Source organism: Drosophila willistoni (genome assembly GCF_018902025.1).
Source record: "Drosophila willistoni isolate 14030-0811.24 chromosome XL unlocalized genomic scaffold, UCI_dwil_1.1 Seg141, whole genome shotgun sequence".
NCBI lineage: Eukaryota > Metazoa > Arthropoda > Insecta > Diptera > Drosophilidae > Drosophila > Drosophila willistoni.
This window is the reverse complement of record NW_025814052.1, coordinates 3,328,111-3,355,051: the sequence shown is the minus strand read 5'-3', so window position 1 is coordinate 3,355,051 and position 26,941 is coordinate 3,328,111. Positions and strand designations below refer to the sequence as shown.

At 32.0% G+C, this 26,941-nt stretch overlaps 1 protein-coding gene across 9 annotated transcripts; it reads left to right on the top strand.

Annotated features, from left to right (window-relative positions):
• LOC6649240 (dynamin) lies at nt 1-25,856 on the top strand. 9 transcript variants are annotated; one of them, XM_023179462.2, is made up of 17 exons: nt 2-424; nt 6,325-6,398; nt 6,482-7,238; nt 7,291-7,407; nt 7,474-7,702; nt 7,773-7,930; nt 8,012-8,118; nt 9,073-9,266; nt 10,237-10,356; nt 11,710-11,721; nt 12,408-12,413; nt 13,991-14,194; nt 14,283-14,376; nt 14,667-14,803; nt 14,883-15,025; nt 19,375-19,521; nt 25,665-25,856. In XM_023179462.2, exons 1-17 carry the CDS (start codon nt 279-281, stop codon nt 25,744-25,746), a joined length of 2,727 nt encoding a protein of 908 aa, XP_023035230.1. In that variant the 5' UTR covers nt 2-278; the 3' UTR covers nt 25,747-25,856. The 9 variants fall into 9 exon arrangements, with proteins under 9 accessions (XP_046867109.1, XP_046867110.1, XP_023035230.1 ...); XM_023179463.2 differs by lacking the exon at nt 12,408-12,413; XM_002071190.4 differs by lacking the exons at nt 11,710-11,721; nt 12,408-12,413.
• The last annotated feature ends 1,085 nt before the right edge of the window (nt 25,857-26,941 follow it).

Here is a 26,941-nt window from a genome sequence, read left to right as displayed (position 1 = left end):
AAAAGAAATAAAATACAAAAAAAATACACAACAAATAATTAAAGCAAAGGCAGCGACAGAGAGCTGGCGTGTAGGCGTAGCTTAGCGCCGCAGGAGCACAATTGACTGTTAATCTCTGTCGTCTCCTCACCACCCGCCCCCGCACTACTACCACCTACAACTTCTCCTTCTCTCTACACCACAAAAAGAAAAGCCAAGTACTACTACTATTATCAGCAGGAGCAGCAGCAGCAGCAGCATCAGCAGCAGCAGCAGCTAGTCTTATCGCATTATTCATCATGGATAACTTGATACCTATTGTTAATAAGCTGCAAGATGCCTTCACATCATTGGGCGTGCACATGCAATTGGATTTGCCACAAATTGCGGTAGTTGGTGGCCAATCTGCAGGAAAAAGTTCGGTGCTCGAGAATTTTGTTGGCAAGTAAGTAATATTGAAAATACACAACAGGAAAATCCATAATTTCCTTCTTTCCTTTTACTTATATATATTTTTTTTCCATTTGTGTTCTTTTCTTTATTCTGCTGAGAGTGAGAGTTTGCCCCCTCCCACCATCTATCTCTCTTACTCTCTTGTTCTTTCTTTCTCTTGTTGTGTGTGTGTGTGGTTCGTTTTTGGTGAATAATCAATGAACTGGCTTTCTGTTACTGTTGTTGTTCTTGTTCTTGTTGTTGCGTTTCAGTGTTGGTCAGTGGCAAGGAGCAGCCCAAAATAACCGACCATCAATAATTGCCGCTTCTGAACGCCCACTTCTCCACTTTTTTCTTCTTCTTCTTCATAACACCACATCGCACAGCCCCTAACACAGAGAGAGAGAGAGTGGGAGTAAAAGCTACATACATATGTAACAACCACTTTACAATTTCACACTGCCGTCCCTATATATTACGTGCTCCTCTCTTGGATTGTTCAAAATCCTTTTTTCCCTGACCTGGAATGAATTTACAGTGCAGTGGGAAACGTTTTTTTCCAAATGAATTTTATTAAACAAATTGTTTTTTTTTCTTGTCTTTGTTTTGTTGTTGATGAGATGATGTATCTATTTTTAGACACTTCGTTTTTATCAGGACCCCTTGCTGCCTGTCCCCCTCCAAATATGAGTTTGGTCAATATATTTAATTGCATTTAAGTTAAGTCAACTAACTAATGTTTTTTTCGATGGAATAATAGTTCAAATGACTTTTTCTTTTGGCAGCTACTGTTATGTTGCTCTCTATCCCTCTCTTTCTCTCTTAGTTGGTTGGTGCCTGCCATCGTCCGTGGATTCTCTCAATTTTATCTATCGGTCGGTGCGCGGTGCTCTTTGCCTGTTTCTCTTGCTCGTCACCGACTCCCTACCAACCAACCCCCCACCCCCCCCTCCAGGCACAACATTGCCACTACGAATGCTACTACAACAATAACCCACAAATGCTTACGCCCCAAAAAAAAAAAGAAGAAAAAAAAACAACAAAAAACACTTGCGATAGGGAAAAAATCAATGCACATGTTGTGCTTTTTCCATCTCTCACTTCCTCTCTCTTCTCTCTCTCATTTTCGCCCACACACACACTCTAACATTTATGCAATGTTAGCCTACATTCGTGTTTTTTCCTTCATTCTGCTGTTGTATTAATGAATGTTGCATGTAAAAATGCTAAAACATTATATAACGTTGCCAAATCCTTTTTGCAGGATAATAGAAAAAGCCCATGCCAACCCACATGAAAAGATCTTTTTGTGTGTGCAGTTTTTGTCTAAAAGGACATTATTGCAAAATCATTGAAAATGAAATTCTGTAAATTTTATTACTTAGTTTTAGGTCAGTTTAATGGTAACAATAAATGCATTTTCTTTTGTTGTTGGCTTATATAAAATTGTCTTCTCAAGTCAATTGTTGGATATTTCGCATGCGCTGGCTTTCACACATACATACAAGCATATTTCTATACATACAAGTGGATGATGGATCCGTTTTAGTTGTGTGTGTGTGTGTGTGTGTGTGTGTGTGTGTTAATGACCTAGTTTTTCTTTTTTGCCAATTTTGCTGTCAATTCAGCAGCAGCAACCAACCAACCACTCTGTTATCAATGTCAGATTGCCGCTAATTAAAAGAAAAAACGGAAGGGGAAAGGGAAGGGGAGAAAGAAAAATGCTGCACTAAAATACATATACGAGTTAAATTTGTGGTTAGAGAACATCTTTTTTCTCTTTTAGTGCAGAATAGTTTTTTAACATGGTAAATTGTAACAAATTCTCATTTTAAGTATTAGTTAGTCGTTAGGATAAATTTATTTCGTTATTGAAATTAATTTTACCATTTCAGTAAATATTTCAGTTTCATTCAGAAATGAAATAATTTTACTTTTCTAAAACGTTTTGAAAACGAAAACAAAAGCCAGAATGACAAATCCCAATAAGAATGTTACGTTCATATAAGAAATTTACTAGAAGCTTATTGGATTCCGTTCGTTTTCTTTTTTCAATTGACTTATATCTGAGAATTATTTAAGTAATCTATCAATATAAAGATACTTAAATATTTATAATTGCAATATGTTGTAACTTGCTCAAGAGGGTTGTCTAAAACTTGTCTTGAAATTGAAGAAATGTGTTGGCCTTATTCAGATTTTATTGATCTAGCTTTATGTTTTGGCCGAAAAAAGTAATTACAACACTAATTCCAGCAACAGGAAGATTACTTAAATATTTAACATTAAATCAATTTGGTTTCACTACGTTTTAAGTACGTCAAAATGCCAAATTAGCGCTAGTTCATTCATATGATGAGATTAGTTATAAATGCATAAGAGAAAAACTGAAATAAATGCGTTAATTTTTGAGGGGGAAATCATAAAAAAATGTTTATTTTCTTGAGATCCTAAACTTGCCATATCTCTAGGGGTTTAGCTTTACGTGAAATGTTAATTGTTTGTTTACAAAGAAAGTCTGACATAAAACTCAGGCACGACCCCTAACTCACACACACACACAGACACACACTCTCTTAACCTTGTCTCCTAAAATATACATCTCTCAGCTCAGCTCAGCTCAGCTCAGTTCTCAGGTCTCGTCTAAGCACAGGTTGCTTTTGCCTTTGTCACTCTGTAAAATGTCAAAAGTTCATGGCACATTTGCTTCGAGCAGGCGCATACATACATAGATACATACATGCATCTATGTACATATATACATATTTACATTTATACATATGTACATATGTATGTATGTATATATGCTCTCTTCCATCTAAACTATTGTTTGTCTGTGCTTTATTTGTAAATTGCATTTTATACATTAACTAACACCTAACACATTTATATATACATATATCCCGTCTCTAAATTAAATATATCAAAGTCAATTATTAAAGCGTTTATATAGAAATTGGGCAGAAACAAAATATAAACATTTCGTATACTCATTTGTGGGTCATCGACTTTTTGAATACCCTAAAAATCACATTGTGTAGCAAAGAGAGCATTTGTGTTCTCATTAGATAAGATCTCTCTTTAGCAGTGAGAATATATTCTCTCATCTGTTGCTGATAAACTCTCAAAACCAAAAAAAAAAAAAAAAAACATAAACCCATTAAATAATCAAAATTAACAAATGACACACATATTATTAAATGATTGAAACCAAAACAACAACAACAACAACAAAACATTTCTATGACCTCCAACTTGAATTGAACCGTTTGCCATTATATACATACATATATATATACAAATATTGGGTTGTCTTGATCACAGAATCAATAAAAAAAATGCCAACAATGGTCTAACATTGTTCATGGAAGTTTACTCTCTCTATGAAAAGTGTCGACTTTGGTATACCTTGTGCATTACCCAACAAATGTTTTTACCATCAATTTAAATTCTTTTTGCTTCAAATTTTAATGCACATTTGTTGAACAGTTTATATAAGTTTCATTTCTCCTTTTTTTACTCACTCATTTTCTTCACTTGTTCGTTTTACTGCTCAATTGTTCAATAGAATGTTCAGAACTTCTTATAGAACAATTGGAAAAGATAATGTTAAACTCTCACTCATTAACAATCCAACACTAATAGGTATACATATGTATATATAGACTATATGATCTGGAGTCTTTGATGAATGAATGAGTTAACCAGGGTTTACTCTAATTAAAGTTACATAAATACTGTTTAATTAATTAACACTCGTACTCAAATATTAAGTACGACTTAATATAGGAAATATTTCTGCTTTTGATTAACAATTTTTTTTACAAATCGTTTAGTTAATTGGCTTATTGATGATTCATGATTCATCATTCCGTGAAAGTGTCACTTGAATAGTTTTTTGACCTTTGCTTAAATAAAATATAAATACAAAATACAATAGAATAGTTACTATTAATTTCGATAAACAACAAAACCACTGAACTGTGGAGAGAAAGACAGAGAGAGAGAGAACAACTTGCTTGTTGATAAAATTGCATATTGTTTGACTTTATTTTTTATCCCGACTTGTGGATATACATATATAGTATATATACATATATATATATATATATAAAGATTTCATATATTATCACTTTCTACAGAGTGTTGACAGACAAACAATCAAACAAATATTGAGACACAAACACACACACACACAGATACATTTATGTACATAAATAATTATGTTTGGTAATAATTATTATGTGTAGTGTATGTATGTATATATATATATAGCCCTTGATAAGATAAGGGCATTCTGCCAAGCCAAATAATCAGTAGACGACTAAAAGCGAACTAGAAACCACCCACATACTCCATTTTCCTAATACATTCTTATTTCTTAGGTCTTTTTACATACACAAATGAGTTTTGTGTAATGAGTAAAAGTTGTTCCCCCCTCTTCGTACGTACACCTCTCTCGACTTCCCCTCCATTGAAATGATTCATCATGAGACCATATCTGAGATTATTGTTCAGTGATATCGATAAGTCAAGTCAGCCAGGTGTTTACCATTGAACAGGTCAATAGATCTCGCTAACTGACATAATTAACGTGGTTTTTGCCGTGGAGGTGGGGGGATGAGAGTGAAAGGGAAAATTGGGTAATATAAACAATAGTTAAATTGATTTCGTGTTAGAATGTGAGTCATTGGAACTATTGGAATTTTATCATATCATGGCATTTTTGGTTCTTCTCCTTATCAACAAAATAAAAAACAAAATAAAAAGAAGAAGGAAAATGACTAATGTTTTAATTTCTTGTTATCTGTAGTTGAACTCTGAACTTTTCCTCTACCCTTTCCACTCTTTATCTCTCTCTCACTTGCAGTCACTCTCACTCTTTCTGTATCTTGCCATGCCAATAAATTTTAATTAAAACTCTTGCGGCTTGACATTAAACAAAGAAACACACAAGAAATTAGTGCAAATTGGCCAACACTGTTTTTTTTCTTCTTCTTCTTCTTCTCTCTAATAACAAGATATACATACATATATGTATATATAGATATCTCCTTACTTATATCTAACATTGATAAATGTGGAGCTTTTATTCCCATTAAAAAAAAAAAAAAAAAAACAGATTGTAAATGGGGATTTTTGTTTCTTGATTAACTTTATTTCCCAAGATTTTGTATGCAACGAGTAGATAGACTTGTTTTATGTCTGTATTAACCTCATTTTCAAAATATTTGATATTTGATTTGAAACTTTAATTTTGCATAAAGTTTATTCTTAATTAAGTAAACAAACTCGGTTTTAGCCGACTTAGGAACCTCAAAAGAGAGTTAACAGGTTGCCAAGTTCTATCATCTGCAGACTTTGGAAAAGAATTCCATATCTTTAACGCTAAAACTAGTTGGGAATTATGACTGAATGAAGCGAAAAAAGTTTGGCAAGGTGTCTACAATATTGGAATAACCACATTTTTAATGTTAGAGCTTTGCCCTTAATAAACTAATTGTTTATTTTAGAAATTGTTTATTGTTGATATTAAATATCTTAATGGGGTGGGGAGACGTCATCAACTTTCTGAGACACTTATGTTTTTTCTTATTGTTTTAGTCTTCGATTAGTGTTTTCCCCCAAGGCGAGGCATTTAATTTTTGTACTTAGGAGGTTATTAGGATTTAACTTTATACTAAGTTTATGTTTTGAGTGCTTTAAGAAATAGATTGAAGAATTTCTTGGCTAGATATTAATAGTTAGGTAATAAAACTCTTTTTAATCTAGCCTTTTGACATTAATTGTTCATTCTGTTTCATTCTGTTTTTTTTTTTGGTTTTAATGGTTTTTTTGTTATCTTTTTTTTTATGAATTTTCGTGTGTGATGAATCAATTGAATTAATTCTGATAATGTTTATTCATTTACAGAGATTTCCTTCCTCGTGGTTCTGGTATTGTTACTCGTCGACCTTTGATCTTACAATTGATCAATGGCATCACCGGTAAGAAATCGTGCATATAGACTATATATCTCTCCTATATGTATATTAATTGTGTGTGTGTGTGTGTGTGTGTGTCTTTGCAGAATATGGCGAGTTTTTACATTGCAAGGGTAAAAAGTTCACAAGCTTCGATGAGATACGAAAGGAAATCGAAGATGAGACAGATCGTGTGACCGGTAGTAATAAGGGCATTTCAAACATTCCGATTAATTTGCGCGTCTATTCGCCACATGTGCTCAATTTGACACTAATCGATTTGCCTGGTCTAACCAAGGTGGCCATTGGTGATCAGCCAGCGGACATTGAGCAGCAGATTAAGCAAATGATATTCCAATTTATACGCAAGGAGACATGCCTGATATTGGCTGTGACACCGGCCAATACCGATTTGGCCAATTCGGATGCCCTCAAGTTGGCCAAAGAGGTCGATCCGCAGGGTGTGCGCACAATTGGTGTGATAACCAAGCTCGATCTCATGGACGAGGGCACCGATGCTCGAGATATTCTTGAGAACAAATTGCTACCGCTGCGTCGTGGCTATATTGGTGTTGTCAATCGTTCGCAAAAGGATATCGAGGGCCGCAAGGATATCCATATGGCACTTTCCGCTGAGCGCAAATTCTTCCTTAGCCACCCATCCTATCGCCATATGGCCGATCGTTTGGGCACACCCTATTTGCAGCGTGTACTCAATCAACAGTTGACCAATCACATACGCGATACATTGCCCGGCCTGCGGGATAAATTGCAAAAACAAATGTTGACCCTGGAGAAAGAAGTCGAGGAGTTTAAGCACTTTCAGCCAGGCGATGCCAGCATTAAAACAAAGGCCATGCTACAGTAAGTTGACTCTAAAATGATCTCTAATCATCTCTAATTATCTTGTGCCTAGAATGATCCAGCAACTGCAATCGGACTTTGAACGAACCATTGAAGGCAGTGGTTCTGCTTTGGTCAATACAAATGAGCTATCCGGTGGCGCTAAGATAAATCGCATATTCCACGAGCGGTAAGTTCTTCCGCCCAAAAACGAATGAGTGATTAAACATTGTCTCTCCGTCTGTTGGGTATTTAGTTTGCGCTTTGAGATTGTCAAAATGGCTTGCGATGAGAAGGAATTGCGACGAGAGATCTCATTTGCCATTCGTAACATTCATGGTATTCGTGTTGGTCTCTTCACTCCGGACATGGCCTTTGAGGCGATTGTTAAACGGCAGATTGCTCTGCTCAAGGAGCCGGTTATCAAGTGTGTCGATCTAGTCGTACAGGAATTGTCTGTTGTGGTGCGCATGTGCACCGATAAGGTTAGTTGTCCTAACATTGGTCAATTCATTAAATTCAATATAATCAACATCAATGTATCTCTCTCTCCAGATGAGCCGCTATCCACGTTTGCGTGAGGAAACTGAACGCATCATTGCCACCCATGTGCGTCAGCGTGAACAGAGCTGCAAGGAACAAATTCTGTTGCTTATTGATTTTGAATTGGCCTATATGAATACCAATCATGAGGATTTCATTGGTTTTGCCAAGTATGTTTTACCAAATGAATATCATCCCCCTATATCCCACCCCCCTAATCTTCTCGCTTTCTTTCTTCTCTTCGTCGATAGTGCTCAGAATAAATCTGAGAATGCAAACAAGACAGGCACACGACAGCTTGGTAATCAAGTCATACGCAAAGGTCACATGGTCATACAGAATTTGGGCATTATGAAAGGTATGTAATATCGGGCAAAGCGAAATACAACAACAACAACAACCACCAAGAAAGTGTTTAATGTATGTAGAGGTTGTTTAAATGTGTAATTAGATGCATTGTCTGACTTGTGTTTAGCCTTTGAATGTGTGACTAAACCTTTTGAAAGTCATTCATTTATACTCATTGGATAAACTCTAAAACTCTTCTTGCTATTTTTTAGTTGGCTCCTTCTCAAGAGGAGAAGTTGAGAGAAAGTTATTTTTCAGTTTCTATTTGAAATCGAATCGAGCTTTACTTTTAATATTTATGCTTGGCCTTTTTAGAAATTTAATCACTTGATCTCACATTTTCAACTTAAAATGTTATATTGCACAATAATTGATACATTTTTTTTGAGTTTTTCTTCTTTTTTAAACTTTGTTTAGTATTGTATTTTGTTTTTGTTTACATTTTTTTTGTTTTTTTTTTGGTTTCTTTTGGTTTTGTTGAAAAAAGCTTTGCTGAGATTTTTGCCACGCCTTCTTGGTTTGTATTTATAAAATTTACAAAGTTTCTTCTAAGCATCATAATGTGCATTCATCTTTCTCAATTCAAAATATGAGTTGTCCCATCGAAAAAGCTGTTTTGTTTGTTTGTATGTTTGTTTGTTTGTTTGTTTGTCACTCAGCCACTATTAACTTCAATCTGTGATTGATTATTGATCGATTGTTCGATTGATTGTTGATCATATACAATGTATAGCACTTTATTCTAATCGTATATATATATATATATATATATATATATATATATGTATATGTATGTATATATATGTGTGCTTTATTTACAATTTGTATGCTAAATACTTGCTCTCTATCATTATTATTCTTCTTCTCTCTTTTTTCCTTTCGTTTTCTTTTCTTTTCTTTTTTTTCTTGTCTTTTTTCTGGTTCCTTGTGCGTTTCCATTTTTTTGGTTATTACTAATCAACAGGCGGATCGCGACCTTATTGGTTTGTGCTTACATCGGAGAGCATCTCCTGGTACAAGGACGAGGATGAGAAGGAAAAGAAATTCATGTTGCCGTTGGATGGTTTGAAATTACGAGATATTGAGCAGGGCTTTATGTCAATGTCTAGACGTGTTACATTTGCTTTATTCAGTCCCGATGGACGTAATGTTTATAAGGTTAGTAATTTTTGTTAGCATACAAAAAAATGAAAGAAAAAAAACAAAAAAAAAAAACTTGAAAACAGAAGCAAAAACAGAAAAGAAAAAAAAGAAACAACAACAAAAGACAAATTTGAGAAAAAGAAATTCCAAAATTCCATTTACATAAAAATTTATTCAATTGAATTTTAAAGGAAACAAAGAAATTTACATTCTGTTTAAACCAATTTATGTATATATATACATATATAATATATATTTATATACATCACTACATATATATATATATATATATATATAAGTATGTGTACATATATACATAAAGATATATACTTGCATTGAAAGAAAAAAGAAAAAAAAAAGAAAGAAAAGATATATATAAACTACATTCCTCCAATTTGATTCTTAAGTTCCAAATAGTTGGGCAAATTGTATAATTAATTTTTTTGTATAAGATAAAAATTACTATGTTTTTATCAACATTTAAAGTCAAATCAAATGTAAAGGAGTTTCCCGAAACGACTATCTGAATATGATCGAAAAGTAAACTCCTTTATTCAATTTTGATTTGTGACATGTGATAAGCGCATGCCAAAAAATACACTACCAAGAACTACTAACTAACCTTTTGGTCCAAGACACGTCAGCTGCCCAATACTTAACTACAACTACAACTACAACTACTACCATCACCACGAACACCTCAAGATCCATATATATATATATATAAATATCCATATAAATATGATTAAATATCTATATGTATATGTACATATATATATATATTTTTGCTATTTAATAGAAAGCTAAAACCTGCCCAAAGTAATCGTAATCGTTATATGCGCTGTTGTTCCCTATTACCATATGCTTGACGAAAAATACCTATCCATTTGTTCTCTCTATGCGCTTGGACGCTTCTCTTCTCTACTCTCTCTCTCCTCCTCTCTCTCCATATATATATATATACCATATGATGATCAATGTGTAGGATTACAAACAACTGGAATTATCCTGCGAGACGGTCGAAGATGTCGAATCATGGAAGGCCTCATTCCTACGCGCTGGTGTCTATCCTGAAAAGCAGGAGGCTCAGGAAAATGGTGACGAGGTGCGTATTCTTTCATATAATCCAATCCACCGCCCCAACTTTCAATACAAAATAAAACTCTACTTAATTAACCAGAAACCAACTTAATGTCCCCCTTTCCCTTGCTATCTATATACATATATGGTTTACCATATGCAAATGCTAATGTATTATTTAGTTAGTTTAGTTCTAAGCTAGGATCATTAGGACTAATTAACAACTACTCTCTCATTGTCGTCGTGCAAAGCATCTTTCATCTACTTATCAAATTTGATATAAATAGTTGCATGATCATCCATCCATCGGTCTATGTGTGTCTCTATATATATATATATATATTTAGGTATATATATGTGTGTGTGCCGCCGGTCTGAGATCATTATTGTATGTCATCATTTAATCAATCATCTGTGTGCATTGCTGCCACCTGTTGTAATTCGGCTAATTGTTTTGCTTTATGCATATCCCAAAAGATCTATATATATATAATCTATCTAATGAGTATTATAATGTACATGTGCAATGTATGTGTAGGCAATTTTCACTACCAAAAGTATGCTACTACAATTGAGAAATTAAGTTTTTGAAAACTTTAAGGAACTTTTGGCAAGTCTCAAGTTTAAAATGTATCCCTAAACTCTATTGTTGATACCAAAACTTTTTTAATAATACATACTCTATTTGTAAGTTCTTTTAGTGTCTCCTAAACCAATAATATAAAGCGTGGTATTCAATTTAGTTTCAAAATAATAGAATTAAGCCAACTTTTCGACAAATTTTTTATGTCTTTTTTTAAAACTTTCCCATAACCATTTTCTTTCTAAGAATAAATGAATATTTTAGGAATATTCTCAAGAAGTATTTTTGGATTACAAACAAATCAGTGTTGATTTTTGAATGTTTTAAATAACAAATGGCCTAAAGAGAAGCCATTTAAATTTACATTTAGTATAAACAATTGCCGCAAATAATTAATTGTGATTAGGATTGTATTACAAACTGTCATTAACATTTCGTCGTGTCTATTTAAAATCTTAACAAACTTTGATAAAGATTTCAGGCGTCTGTCTGTCAATCGTGGGGGATATATATATGTATATTATAATTATGTAAAATTGAATTATCAACTTTGGTCTCACCGAAGTTAGCTTATGTGAACTATATATATATTTATATATGTATTTGTTCTTTGATAATGTGAAATATCTCTCTTTGTATGTCTCTTTGAATTCTTTTTTTTTTTATTTGTTGCCCGTCGACTAATGTGTGATCTATATATATATATATTATATATCACATTGTATTTATCGCCTCAATCGATCGTTATGCATAATTCTTAATGGAATTGTGTAATCTAAATATCTCATCATGCAGGAAGGACAAGAGGTTTGTGTTGCATATCCAAATGTTGTTTTTCTGATTGGCTTTGGTTTTGTATTTCTTTTTTTTTTTTTTGTTTTGTTTTAATTTTTGTTTATGGATTTTGTTTTCACCTTTTTTATTTACTTCTATGTAGTAGTTATAATAGAATCGTTTATTCATCATACATCATTTTGAACATCATTATAAATATTTTTACATCATCAAATTTGTTTGGCATTTGCGTTTTTCGTTTTGCAAAATTTTATGTCAATGTGGGGCTGAATCAAAAAATTGGTAAAGACATCATGAATATATAAACTGATTTATGATTTCTTATTTTTTATTCTTATAATTTATTTTATTTGGGCTTGTTTTTAATTTCGTTGTGTTTCAAAGTTTCATAATTATATTTCCTGAAAAAAAGCAAAAGATAAAAATTCATAAACGTTTTTTACTGCTGCTGCTTATGTATTAAAATACATATTGTATTTTTATTTAAACAATAATTTTTTATCAATTATTTTTCTTCTATTTTTTCCCGTTCAAAACACGTACCAAACCAAAAAAAAAAAAAAAATAAAATAAATAAAAATGATCTCGAATTCAAATCGAAAAAAACGTAACCAATAATAAAAAAAAAAAACCTCAAATATATTTCTGTATATGGAAAAATCAATGATAAATCGAAAACTCATCAATCGTCTATACAGCAAAAAGTATGTTAAAAAAAAAATTACAAAAAAAAAATAAATTTTGCATTTAAAATTTAGTTTAATTTTCTATTAATAGATTTCTTAACATTATTACTTAATTTTTTTTAGTCTTTTTTTTTACTTTTGTTTGTTGGTTATTGATGCTCTTTTTCTCAAACTAACAAAAAATAAAAAACAAAAACAAAAAAACAGTTGTAAGCTGTAAAAAACTTTCAAGCCAAATTGTTATTCAGACCCATTTTGTCTTCACTTTACACTTTAATTAAATATATGTATATATATTTACATATATGATTGATCATAGACACCATATAGGTAGTGGCTGATTGTTCATGTATGTATATATTAAAGGTATATGTTTCACATTTATAATGCCAGCAATTGTATTTCCTATACAAAAATTCATTATATTCTAGAGTCTCGACCAAACCTTGAAAAAAAAAAACAGATTTCGATATCCGAAATGTTTTATTTTATTAATTTCATTAACACAATATTGAAAATGGAATTAAGATGGTTCATCAGATAATTCTGAGAATGATTCTAAAGATGATTCTTAAGATGGTTCTGAAGATAGTTTCCCTCGCTGGTGTGTGGGAAAGGAAACCATCACCAGAACCAGAATCTTAATTCTATGTTCGATCTTAAGAGAAGTTCATTCACATCATATCTTCAAATCTTCGCTACACGTCTTCCATTTTTAGTTATAGAAAATCTATATTGCTGGCCTTTTTGAAATGTGAAATTAAAACAAGAACCTATTAAGCTTCTATTATTATGTTTGACCTTGTTTTGTGTACTCATAACTTTTCTTTATCGTTTTACCATTTGCGTATGTCATTTATATATATATATATTAACAGTTTCATTCTAATTATTATATTATTATTATTACAAAAGAAATGGCCATTTTATGTATGTATATATATGCTTTTTATGTTTAATTTGGAATTTATTATAGTTTGTTTTTTTTATAGTTTGTTTGCTAAATGATGCTAAATGTAAGCTTAATTATTTTATTGTTTGTTGCTGTTTATTGTTTTGGGTTTATGTTTGCTTTTTTTCTACGTTTTTCTCTTCGGTTTGTGTACAAAGATTTGTTTACTAACATAAAAAACTAAACTAAAAAAAAAAAAAAACAATAAAATTGTTGCTCTGTTGTTGTTGTGACATATCTTTGCCAGTTATGATTTTCTTGCTTTCTTGTCTATATAACCTTGCAAAAGAGAAAGGACTAAAAAAGCACTTTCCTAAGCTCTTTTTTCACTTATTGTTAGAATTCGTCTGATTCGAGTGAAAAGGTGGAAAGACTTTTGATTTGTTGAAAAAAATTATTTGATTTTGCAAGGATATATAGAAAATTCACCATTGACTGAAGTTCAGAATAGCCTTCTGAACTTTACTCTGAGCAACAACAACAACAACAACAGAAGACAACAATAATAACATTTAACAAACTCTAATTGAGAAAAAAGAAATGACAATGAAAATCCTTTAAACCATTAAAAAACCAAACCAAAAATCAAAATGAAATCCTCAACCAAAACACACATATATCACAAATATCAATATACATATAGACGGCCAGTGAGGAAAGCTCATCGGATCCCCAATTGGAGCGACAAGTGGAGACAATACGCAATCTGGTTGACTCCTATATGAAAATAGTCACAAAGACCACACGGGATATGGTGCCGAAGGCCATTATGATGCTGATCATTAACAATGCCAAAGATTTCATCAATGGCGAGCTATTGGCCCATCTATATGCCTCTGGTGATCAGGCAAGTACAATATATACATACATAGTATATCCAATATAGTAGATTCAATTTTTAATGACATTTTCTCTCATCTTTCTTCGTTTGTTAGGCACAAATGATGGAAGAATCCGCCGAATCAGCAACGCGACGTGAGGAAATGTTGCGCATGTATCGTGCCTGCAAAGATGCTTTGCAAATTATTGGTAAGACCTTTTAACTAACCCTCTCTTCTCATTCGGTTTCTAATTATTCCAATTTTTTTTGATTAATGAGATTGTGTAGCAAAATTATTCACAAATTTCAAATATTATGTCCTATCCTTTTTGTTAAGATTATATACATCCATTTACCTTTGGTTATCGTTAATATATAAGGCCCAAGACCCCCATTATTATACATGAGATATAAATGTATATATATATATATATATAGTATATACAATAAAACGGATATCATTATATCAATTGAAACATGGATAATCCTCTGTCTATAGGTGACGTTTCCATGGCAACTGTTTCGTCACCATTGCCACCACCGGTTAAGAACGATTGGCTACCAAGTGGCTTGGATAATCCACGTCTATCGCCACCAAGTCCCGGTGGACCACGTAAACCAGCACCCACCGCACAGGTAAGTCTTGTTTCTTGTTAGAATCTTTGGAGATGAACGTTGTTCCTTATAAATGCTTTTTTTGTGTGTGTGTTTTCAGGGCTCTTTGGGTGGACGAAATCCACCATTGCCACCGGCAACTGGTCGCCCAGCACCAGCAATTCCAAGTCGTCCTGGAGGCGGAGCACCTCCACTACCTGGCGGTCGGCCAGGTGGTGCTCTGCCGCCCCCACTGCTGCCCTCGTAAGTGCAAACATATTTAAATTCATCCTAACTAAAGCCATTCTCAGAGCCATCATTAAGCGCCTATATACACATATATGTATAGCGAGTCCTTAGCTACATTTAATACTCTTTTTTGTTTTGTGTGGAAACCAAACAATATATACGTGTGATAAATATGCATAGTAGTTTGAGGCGTTTGTTGTTCCTTCGCTCTTCGAAAAGAAAATATAAATGTGTCCTGGTCCTGTTTGGCCACAGTGCAAAGCTTTAGATTCCTAGTTACCAAAACATTACGTTTTTAACCCTCTAAACCCAAGAGTTTTTAATAATTTTACTCAAAAAATATACGTAAGAGTTGATTCAAGTGACTTAGACTCTCGATAGTCTTGGGTATCCATTCAGAGTTCTATCCGTCTGGTTGTGCATATGCTTAAATGAATAGAATCAGAATTCTATATGCCATCAAATGATATACATGTGAAGGAAACAGTTAACGTCTCGCTTGAGTTTTCTTTGAGTTGTTCAGAGAATTAAAAGGAAAGCTAACAGTAAGAAACGGCAACAGAAATCAAAGATTCCTTTCCCCATATACGAATTGGATTTAAAATTTGCCCTCGAAAGTATGCAATAAGCATTAGAAAAATTCACTTTTTGAAACATTTAAAGACTCTTTGAAATGTTGTGCGAATAAAATACCAAAAAAAAAAATTGCTTTTCCGGTTTCAAAGTTATAAATTTATTGAGAACAATAAAGTCTATTGCATACTTTGAGGGACAATGTTTTCCCATTTCTTTCGCCTTTCTTTGTACACGAACGCCCCTAAAAAAGCTATGCATATTTATTTAAATGTAATTTTTCTATACGCATAATCATATTGTTCAGTTATATAGATAATTGATTATTGTATAATTTCTTGTTATATTGTTATTGCTTTTATCGATGGGTTGGGACCTCTTTTTTACTATGCCTACATATAAATACATATATTATATACCTATATATATATCTGTATACAGCGGCAATGCCCAAAAAAAAAAAAAACCAAAAACATTTACAACAACAACAATATATTTAGCTTATCCTTTGTCTTGGTGTTTAATTTTCTTGTTTTAATCGCTTTTTGATTGTGTTGTGTTTATTTCATTTATTTTTTATTTAATTTTATGTTTCGTTTTGTTGTTTGTGTATTTCAATTGTTTCAATTTAACGTGAAATACTGCTTTTAATAAGATTTCATTGACTTTGCCATAAATAATAACCTTAATTGGCTGAAATAAAGATTTTACGCCTTAAAGTATGCAAAACAAATAAAGAACCCTTATAAAAGAGGCGGTTTGTGGTTAAAAATTATTTCAAGATGCAAAGCACATTTATTTTTAATAGCAAAACTTGCTAAAAGTTGTAAATTTTTCAAACTAGCTTATTGCATACTTTAAGGGGCAAATTTCTTAACTTTCACATACCTAGTACCCTACTTTGCCCCTGAGACATTAACAATTCGTAGCACAACAATTTTGAAAATAAGTTTCCTTTATTTTTTAAACAAGTTGACAGTTTTTTTTTCAAATGACCAAGACCTACTACGTGTTTCTCGATCCAAGAGAGTCGTTTTTATTATTTTTGTTTAAACAATTTGAGAACTAAAACAGATTGACTGAAGTAGAAACCTTTTCTTCTTATTTTTTTCGTTGTTATTGTTTTTTTTTTTTAAATATGAGTTCACCCTTTTCCCTAGCATTTTAAAACATTGCTCGCTCCACTACAACAACAACAACAACAACTGAAAATCAATTAGTTCAATCTAACAATTAAATATTTTTGTTTCTTCTCTTTTTCTCCTTCTTCTTCTACTCCTCGATTTTCACGAAAAACAAATATAACATTATTTATCTCAATCTATATATATATATATATATATATATATATATATATATATATATAATCTGCATTGTAATCTCACAGACGTCGCTAAATTGTGTCAGAGTCAGCCGCCTCATGCCCTAGCCAACAGCCCCACAGCCGAGGCATTTACTCTTAACTAACTAACTAAATTAACTGTATTAACTAAAACATTGCTCTTGCTTTATCCAAAAAGAAAAACAAGGAAGAACATACAAAACAGAACTTGATAGAAATTCAAAACTGTCAAACACACACACACACACAAATATACCCACACATTACTCAGCTCTCTCGACAACGACAAAAAGAAAGAAAGGAAAAATAGAAAAATCTATAAACAACAATATATTAACTAAAATGTATGTATTATAATCATTATGCGTTTCATTATTATTATTATAATTATGATTATTGTAATTTACAAAGTAAATATCATTAACTAAAATATGAAGACAAAATATATAATATATACCTACATACACATACATATAAACAAAACTGCAGCGGCTCTTAAATCGTATATACAAGCTATATATATACATATATCTATTTAGGTTTTTGTTTCATTTTTTTTTTTCTTCGGGTTACAGTTAGTTAATTGTAAATGTTTGTTTGTGAGCGAGCGAGAGAGAAAAATAATAAAGGCAGTAAAAAAATGCATTCCATATACATACAATACAAATTACTATATATAGAAGAGTATATACTACACACACACACACAAAAACACACATACAAGCATATATATGTATATATATACATATATATCTTCTTAAATTCCAATTGAAATTAACCAAAAATGCATAAAAGTTGCGTTTATTGTTTATTCATAGTTTTTTTTTTTGTTTTTTTGGCTAGAGACATGCTCAATGAGTTTATTGAATTATTGATGATAATGATGCTGATGATGATGATGATCGCAAGCAAATCGATATGAATATAATGAAAAATATATGCTTAAGTTAACTAAGAGTACCTTTTATGTGCTGTTGTTGTTGTCGTTAAAAATAAATAGAAAAACTTACAAAAAAAAAAAAAGAAACCTAAAACTATAACTAAAACTTTCATGAAATGTAGAAGAAGAAAGCTAAGAAGCAAATATATATACATGCATACACTCGCACACACACACATACACAAACTCATAAATACCTACACACATATACATATAAATTTAAACAAATTCAATATAATTATCCTGAATATCAAGTCAACAAATTTGACAGTCAGACTGAATCAATCACCAAAAACCACCAGTAAAATACACACAAAATAACATAATAAAGAAAAAAAACACAAAAAAAAATAAAGATAATTTACTGACAGTTCATTTTTAAGTTTGAGAGAGTTGAAAGGCATTTGTTGCCCCTCAAAGTATGCAATAAGATCTTTAAAAAATGTCTTTGAGCATTAGGAAAGCTTAAAACTTGTCTACCAAATAGAATGCTCGTCATGAGTAACATTTTTTAATTATAGAATTAGTTTTGAAAAGTTCTCACTTAACAATTTGGCAAATTTTGTATACTTTTGGGGGCAAATTTTCACAGTTTCTACTTTTTTGGCTAAAAGAGATTTAGAGCGTTATTTTTTCTTAGAAATAGGAAGAAGATTAAGTGTTTAGAAAATATTCTGTGTTCAAAAACTGAAATCGAATAAGAGTAAATAGCAAAAGTCACACCGAATGTTGGCCCATTTTGACTTTTTTTCCTCATTCACTTTCTATGGGTGCATGTTGTTGTTGCCAAGTGAGTGTTGAGTGTTGTGTGTGTATGTGTGTGTGTGTGTGTGTGTGTGTGTGTGTGTGTGTGTGCTTTTTAAGGACTTCTGTAGTATGTGAGGTAGAAGTATTTCATTAATCCAATTACGCAGGAAATGTAGGAAACTCACATTCACACGCACACATAATACTGAATAAGCATGTGGGCGTGTGTGTACATGTATTGGTTGGGTAAGAAGGGTACACAACAACAAAGAAAAAAAAATAACATAGCATACTTTGCTGCGCAAATATTATACTACAAAATTTACATATGCATAATTAATTCATAATTCCCCTCCCCCCAAATTAATGTTTTTACCTATTGCTTTTGATTTTGTTTTGTATTTGTGTTCGTTTGTTTGTTTGTTTGTTTATTTATTGCATAATTTATAAATGTTGTTGTTGTTGTCATTATTTTTGTGTGTGTTTTGTGTGCTATAAAACTAAAGAAGAACTAAAAACAAAAACAAACAACCTTCAGAATCAACAGTGAAACAAGAAGGACAATAACAATAACAACAACAAATAGCAAAAACAAGCAAATGAAAAGGGGTTTCAAGCGTATCGATAACTGTTTGGTCGTTTAGTTTAATCCAATCCAATTCAACAATCAAAACAATGATCAATTGAGAATGTGAATGAAAATGAGAACATTTCAACATCAATATCAACCACGAATATCAAATATTTTGCTAAATTTTCAAGTCGTGTCACTGGAGCCGTCGGCGGGGCAATTACCCAGCAAGCTGGCGCCAATCGTTATATACCGGAGAGCATGCGGGGACAAGTGAATCAAGCTGTCGGCCAGGCGGCCATCAATGAGCTATCGAATGTCTTTGCCACACGATTCAAGTAAACAAACAATACAAAAACACACACACCAACACACACACACACACACACACAAACAGAGAGAGACTTATTCTTATATACATATATCTAATGATGATCATGATCATGATCATGCTGATGCAGAAATTAAAGAAGAATTTTGCGGAGAAATGTGCAATGGCAACTAACAAGCAACTCTACATACCACAATAACAACAGAGAAGATAGAAAGAGATAGGGCAAAAGAGAGAGGGAGGGAGAGAAAAACCCCATTTACTAATTAGCACTCGCTCTCTCTCTCTCTTTCTTTCTCACTGTCTCTGTCTATCTCATTTAAAGCAAGCTACTATTAATTTTTTTTGTCTTTGTTCTGGCATTTTGTTATGTTGTGATGAGTGTACAAAAATGTTAAAAAAACAAAAATATAAATAATAATTAAAATAAAATGTATAAATTAATACATTTTTTTTTTTTTCTGTTTTGCTTACATTTTATGTGTGTTGCCTTATTTCTGTTTGTTTTGACATTTATTTATTTATTTCAATGTTTCCTTTAACTTGTAATTCCATATAAATATTTATATATGTATATATATGATATTTAACAGATATTTATCCTATATGTGTGTGTATGTGCATTACAAAACAATATAGCAGAATCTTATAGAGAAGTAGTAGAAAGTCATTTGTTCAACTTGTATAACCAACGATTCTATATAAGATTTTCCTTAACGATCCGATCTATTGAGATTTTCTGAAAATTCTAAAAAATAATGTACTTACACATATTCTCATATATATACATACCTATAATACATATTTCATTCCTTTTTAAATCATTTGTCATACATTTATCATACTTACCTAGTAAGTTCTGTACAACTCAGCTCATTAATTATATTGAATAACAAACAAACACAACACACAACAAGCAACAATAACAACAAAAACCAAAGTAAATTTCTCTATCAAACCAAAAATGAAAAACACAAACAAAAAAACACATGACATACAAACCTATAAATATATATATATATATTATTATTATAAATAATATTATGAAAGAAAACAAAGAAAAGTTGTTAATTATACATTCTATGATGCAAAATCGAACATGTAGGGTATTAATTATTATTATGTATGTATTTATTAGGGGATTTATTTCGGTATCTATTAAAAAAATATGCAAGTTTACTGAAAAAATATATCCCACTTATATAATTAATGTAATTGTTGCAAAATGTATTTTTGTGTAGTTTTTATTAAAAGCATTAATAATTGTTTTATGCGCTAAACGAAAACCAAAACAAGCAAAAAAAAAAAAAAAAAAACCAAAACAAAACAATACAAAGACGAAAGTTTAAGCAGATGAAATTAACATGATGATAATTATGAGTCTAGATTTTAGTGCAAGAGTTATGAACAAATTAAAACGAGATCAAGAACAAGAACAAGAAAACAAACAAACCAAAAAGAATTACATACCGTTTCTTAACATACGCATACATACATAAAATGTACATGCAGCATACATATACATACATATGTGTACATATACATATGCAAGTACACCCATACCTCGCTTTGCGTCGTTTCGGTTTGCGTTTTTTCGAAGTTGCGTCGCTGATCAATTAGCACTAATTTTCATTGTGCGTCGTTAGATTTTCGATGTTGCGTTGCTCAGGAAACGTTCGTTTCTTTTTTAATACCTTTTTTTTACAAAAGGTGGCAACACTTTTGTTGCTAACTGCGCGCGCTGTGTATCAAAACAGGGGAATTCCCCTTTGATTTGCTTCGACTCACTTTGCCATTTGCTTGCCCACCTTTTATGTAGAATATCGCGTTTCAATTAGTGAGTTGTGCTCTTTAAAATAGATCAATAAGTTTTTTCGTGTTATTTCTGATCACATATAAAAAAAGGTAAATAATTTTTCAATTTATTTATTGGCAGAGTTATATTATTTTGTTACACAAAATTATTTTTTAGTTAAATGAGTGGAAAGGATAATGCTGGTGGAATTACCAAAAATAAAAAGAAAGCTATCAGTTTGGAGACAAAACTAGATATTCTGCGGCGATTTAATAAGGGCGAGAAGGCTGTGGAGATAGCAAAGGCTCTTGGCCTGGCTGCAACAACAGTCAGAACTATTAAAGATCGAGATGGAGATAAAATAAGAGAGGCTCCAAAATCTGTAACATCATTAGATGCTAAAACGATGATCCGTACAAGGAGTTCTTTGATGATTAAAATGGAATCCTTGCTTTCAATTTGGATTGAGAATCAAGTTGCGCAAAGAATACCATTAAGTAAAATGGTAATTCAGACGAAAGCAAAAAGCTTATTTGATGATATTAAAAGTCAAACCGTATCCAACGATGATGCTAGTGATAGTACCGCCCACGATAATGAAACTTTTGAAGCAAGTCAAGGCTGGTTTGAAAGATTCAAGGTTCGAGCAAATCTGCACAACATTGCTTTTAAAGGCGAAGCAGCTAGCGCTGATGTAACTGCTGCAGAACTCTACCCAGCAGAGCTAAAAGCTTTAATCCGTGAGGGCGGCTATGAACCGAAACAAGTTTTTAATGTTGACGAGACAGGATTATTTTGGAAACGTCTACCTCAGAGAACCTACATATCTAAAACAGAAAAATCTGCGCCCGGATTTAAAGCTAGCAAGGATAGACTGACTCTTCTTCTTGGTGGAAATGCAAATGGTGATTTCAAATTTAAACCATTTCTTATTTACCAATCAGAAAATCCAAGAGCTATGAAAGGTTATTCAAAAGATCTCCTTCCTGTCCACTGGCGATCAAACACAAAAGCATGGATGACAGCATTTTTATTTAAAAACTGGGTTTCAATGTGTGCTATTCCAGAAATTAAAGCTTATTGTGAGAAGGAAAATTTAAACTTCAAGGCTTTGATTCTAGTAGATAATGCTCCTGGCCACACAATTTACGTAGATGAGTTGTCAGAAAACGTGAAATTTGTATTTCTACCAGCTAATACTACGTCAGTTATTCAGCCGATGGATCAGGGAGTTATATCGACTTTTAAAAGCTATTACCTTCGACGGACCTTTAAGCTTCTTATAAGTGAGACTGATGGAGAAGGTAAACCTACCATGCTACAATTTTGGAAAAATTTCAACATTATGAAAGCCATAGAAATTATATCTGATTCGTGGCAGGAGATTAAACCATCTTGCATGAATGGTGTTTGGCGCAAAATATGGCCTGAATGTGTTCACCAAAAATGCACTACCGAAGTTGATGATACAACAGCTGTTTGTCATGAACTTTCAAATTTTGCCAAACAGTCTAATTTTGAAGGTATGGAGGAGGCTGATATAAATGAATTGCTAACATCGCACAACCAAGAGTTTTCTAATGAAGAACTTTTGCAATTGGAATTGGAAATTGCTAATGAAGAAGATGACTATGACCGTGACCATTTAGAGATATCCAAGCAACAGAACTTAACTTCCAAACAAATTTCCAAAGCGATATCTTTGATTGACGAAGGCATGGAGATTTTCTTAAAAAATGATCCTGACAGCGAAAGGAGCCTTAAAGTGTCCCAGGCGGTAGCTGCGAATATTAATTGCTATAAGGAATTGTATTTTATGCAAAAAAAAAAGCTGGTCAGACAACACTGGACCAATTTTTTTTTAAAGAAAGCCGACGTACGACAACAGACACTGAAGACTTATCAGATAGTGATTAATTGTAATTTTATTTAAATTATTGAATAATTGAATTATTTATTTTGTTTTAATTGAATTAATTTCTTCTTGTTTTTTATATGCATAATATGAAATAAAATGATATGAGATTTTGTTTGTTTTTTAAATGTTAATTTGTTAAATTTTAGTTTTAAAATGTATGTATTTTCGTAACCCTGGAACCTATCTTCGATTTTTACATGGCTTGCTATAGAAAATCATAATTCACTTTGCGTTGTTTCGACTTGCGTCGCATTTTTTTGGAACGTATCCCCGACGCAAAGCGAGGTATGGGTGTATTTGAAATCAGCACAAAGTGTGTGTAACCCATGAATAACAATAAAGGTCAAATTTGTATGACAAACGTGTTGCGTTTGAAGCAAATTTGAACGTGGATAATGTTGTTTGCAGTAATTTTCGTGTTTGAAGTGCGCGTTTGACGAAAATTGAAATGGTTCTATCTTCGACGTGTTTGACAAAATTGATTTGTGTTTGAAAAACGCGTTTGTCATACAAATTTGAGTGTGGATACGCAGCTTAATGCAAATGAGCATGAAATGATTAGAAATATTAGAGCAATTTTTGTGGATGCAACTAAAACAAGAACTTAATGACTATAGATCGATCGCTTACATACCGATGTACACACATTCATATACATATATATATGTACATATTTGGATCGACAATTGCAACTGCATTATTTTCATTCAAACTTCTCAAATGTAATAACCGCCCACATTCAGGGTTGCATTGAGAAATACTGTTAACTACTCGTTAATGGAAATTTAAATTTGAATTTTGCAGTTTTCTTTCCGTGTCGAATATATATATATATATATGTATGTATGTATGTACAGGTTGCGATGTTTATGCATGTACGGCGGATGTATGTTTTTTTTTCCTTTTTTGTTATTTTTTTTTGCATTTAAATTGAAATTTATATATGTACTTCGTATGCGGAATGCCCGTGTATAAGCAAAGGAAATGAATGAAACAAATAGCAATAGCGGAAACAAGGAATATCTGATTTTAAAATTGACATCCCAACCCCTCGATCCCCAACTCCTCGCCCCCCCCCCCCCCCCCCCCCCCCTATTTCCTAATTGAATCCTCGTGTTGATATATATACATATACATATATGTTAAAGCATTAATATCCTAATTATGCAAATATATTTCATATTCAAAGTAAATACCAAACAAAAAAGTAACATATGCGTTATGCTAAGAACCCAAATAAACAAAAAGGAACAACAAAAAACAAAAAAGGAGTAACTAACTAATTATTTAATCTATCAAAACACAAAAAAACTATCCCAAAAAAATGAAAGTAAAACCTAAAAAGAAAACGAAACGAAAATGGAAATTTTTTCAAGCACATTTGTCTTGTCTTTGTCGTGTTATGAAGAAATCAAATATATATTATACACATATATACATAAATATATATATATATATTTATGCATATACGAAACTTTAAAAATCTACCCCCTCCTCGTCCTTCTTAAAACCACACAACATGTAGCACCAAAAACTATGTTTATTGAACGAAAAAAAAACAAAAGATGAGAAAGAATAAGGAAATCGTTAGAAGTGGAAAAAGAGAGAGTATTAAAATGCTATATATACAAAACATGATAATTGATGAAAGCGCTGCAAAACAAAACAAAACAAAAAGGTATTAAAAGAAAACAAAAAACGCATGTCAAACCAACTAGTATGAGAAAGAAAGCAAAAATAAAAGACAAGACACGAAAGTGCGTTATAAATAAAACAAAAAAAAAAAAAAAAAAACAAAACAAAAAACAACCAATATATATATATATATATTAAAGAAAGAAAATAAAGTGCTTGACTCTTGTTATTTTATACCCTTCACTGTACTTATCCTCCGGGTTCGCCTACTGTGGGGAAAAATTTAGATTAGGGAACTTTGATGGATCTTTGCGAGAAAGTCTTTGGTCAGAAATTGCACGGATTGCTCTTCGTTTTTAACCTCAACTCAACTCAACTCGAATTACCACATATTCATACGATCATCGCAACGTTGGTGTTTGGTGTTTGCCCTCGCTCTATCTTTCTCTTGCCTCCCTTTGTGTTTGTCTCGCTTTTGCGCCACGCCCCCCACCTGCCCCCACTGTTGTTGTCTCTTTCAAAATGTAACATACATATGTACTTAATTACTCAAAGAACTAATTACTGATTACAAGTTGGCTGTCTTTGCGCTGGTGAGTTGAATATACTTCAATATATTTTCCCCATATAAATAATAATAATTAAAAATATAATATTCTCGCTTATGTTAATCGCTCTCTCTCTCACTCACACATATAGATATTTTTTATTTATTTTGGCACTTTAGTTTTTATTGAGTCTCTTTACTAAAAAGATTTGCCCTGAATGAAATATTAATTGAATGTACGATATTTTATTATAGCCGACCGGGTATGAATGCTCCACCCAAACTGCCCGATCGTCCATCATATTATGGTAACACGACCAATGGACGACCCTATTGAACGAAACAAGAACGAGTCATAGAGATTGGAGATTGCAAAAGGATTTCAGGATCCTGCTGATACGAAACGCACCGAATGCACGAATGATTGAGACCACCATCACCTATATACATATATATATACATATATATAGGTGAAACTTGAAATTAATTACTATAACGCTACTATATGTATTATGAATGTTGTGTGTGTGTGTGTGTGTGTGTGTTAATATTTTTCTATTCCTTTTTTTTTTTTTGTTTGTTTGATTGTATAACAGTAACATCTTCGACTGGTCCCCTAGAAATGCTAGAGAATTATCATAGACGTAGGTTTAATAGTTACAAAATCGTGTTAACTTCTATATAATAGTTATACATACATATATAACTATGTATTGATGTATTTGCAAGTGCGCCCCGCTACCACGCCCCCACCCGGCGCAATTCATTCATTCATATATGTAAGTCGAGAACAGAGCGAAATGTACATATGTATCTCTATATATATTAAAGGAAATGATGCGAAGGAAATGAGCGCAGAAGAGCATACGTTATGCCAATTATAATAGTTTTAATAGTTTATATTGAAGAAATGTATGCCGCTAATATCAAGTCAACTTATTCTATGTAAATATTTAAAAAGATATCAATTATTTTGTTTGCTTCCAAAAAAAAACTATACTGATGATCACTTTCATTTCTATTGTATACCTAGCAATTCGCGAAACGAAGAACTCAAAGTATATTATTAATAATACCTATCCATGTATTTTATATAATTTATATCTATTTCTATCTACATATACATATATACAATACACAACAATAAAAACATAAAATTTTACATATATGTACATATAAGTTTATATAAAAAAAAAAAAACAATAAAAAATTAAAAAAAAAACAAAAATTTATTTAAAAAAAAAAATAATTATTGTGTTGTAATCAATTTTCGTTGGATAACAGTTTATTCAATTAAGTAAGTAAGATTTGAGCAATATAAACTACTAATTATTGTAGTCCTGCCAACTAAGATACTGTACTTTAAATTAAGTACTTAAAAATGCAAATAAAAATAAAACTACAGTAGAATCCGGTTATAACGACGCTCAAAGGACATCCCTTTACATCCATACCACCATAATATTTTAAATAAAATTTCCTACTTGGCAAATTCGTTCAGACCTTAGCACTTCCGGCTCAGACCTTAGCAC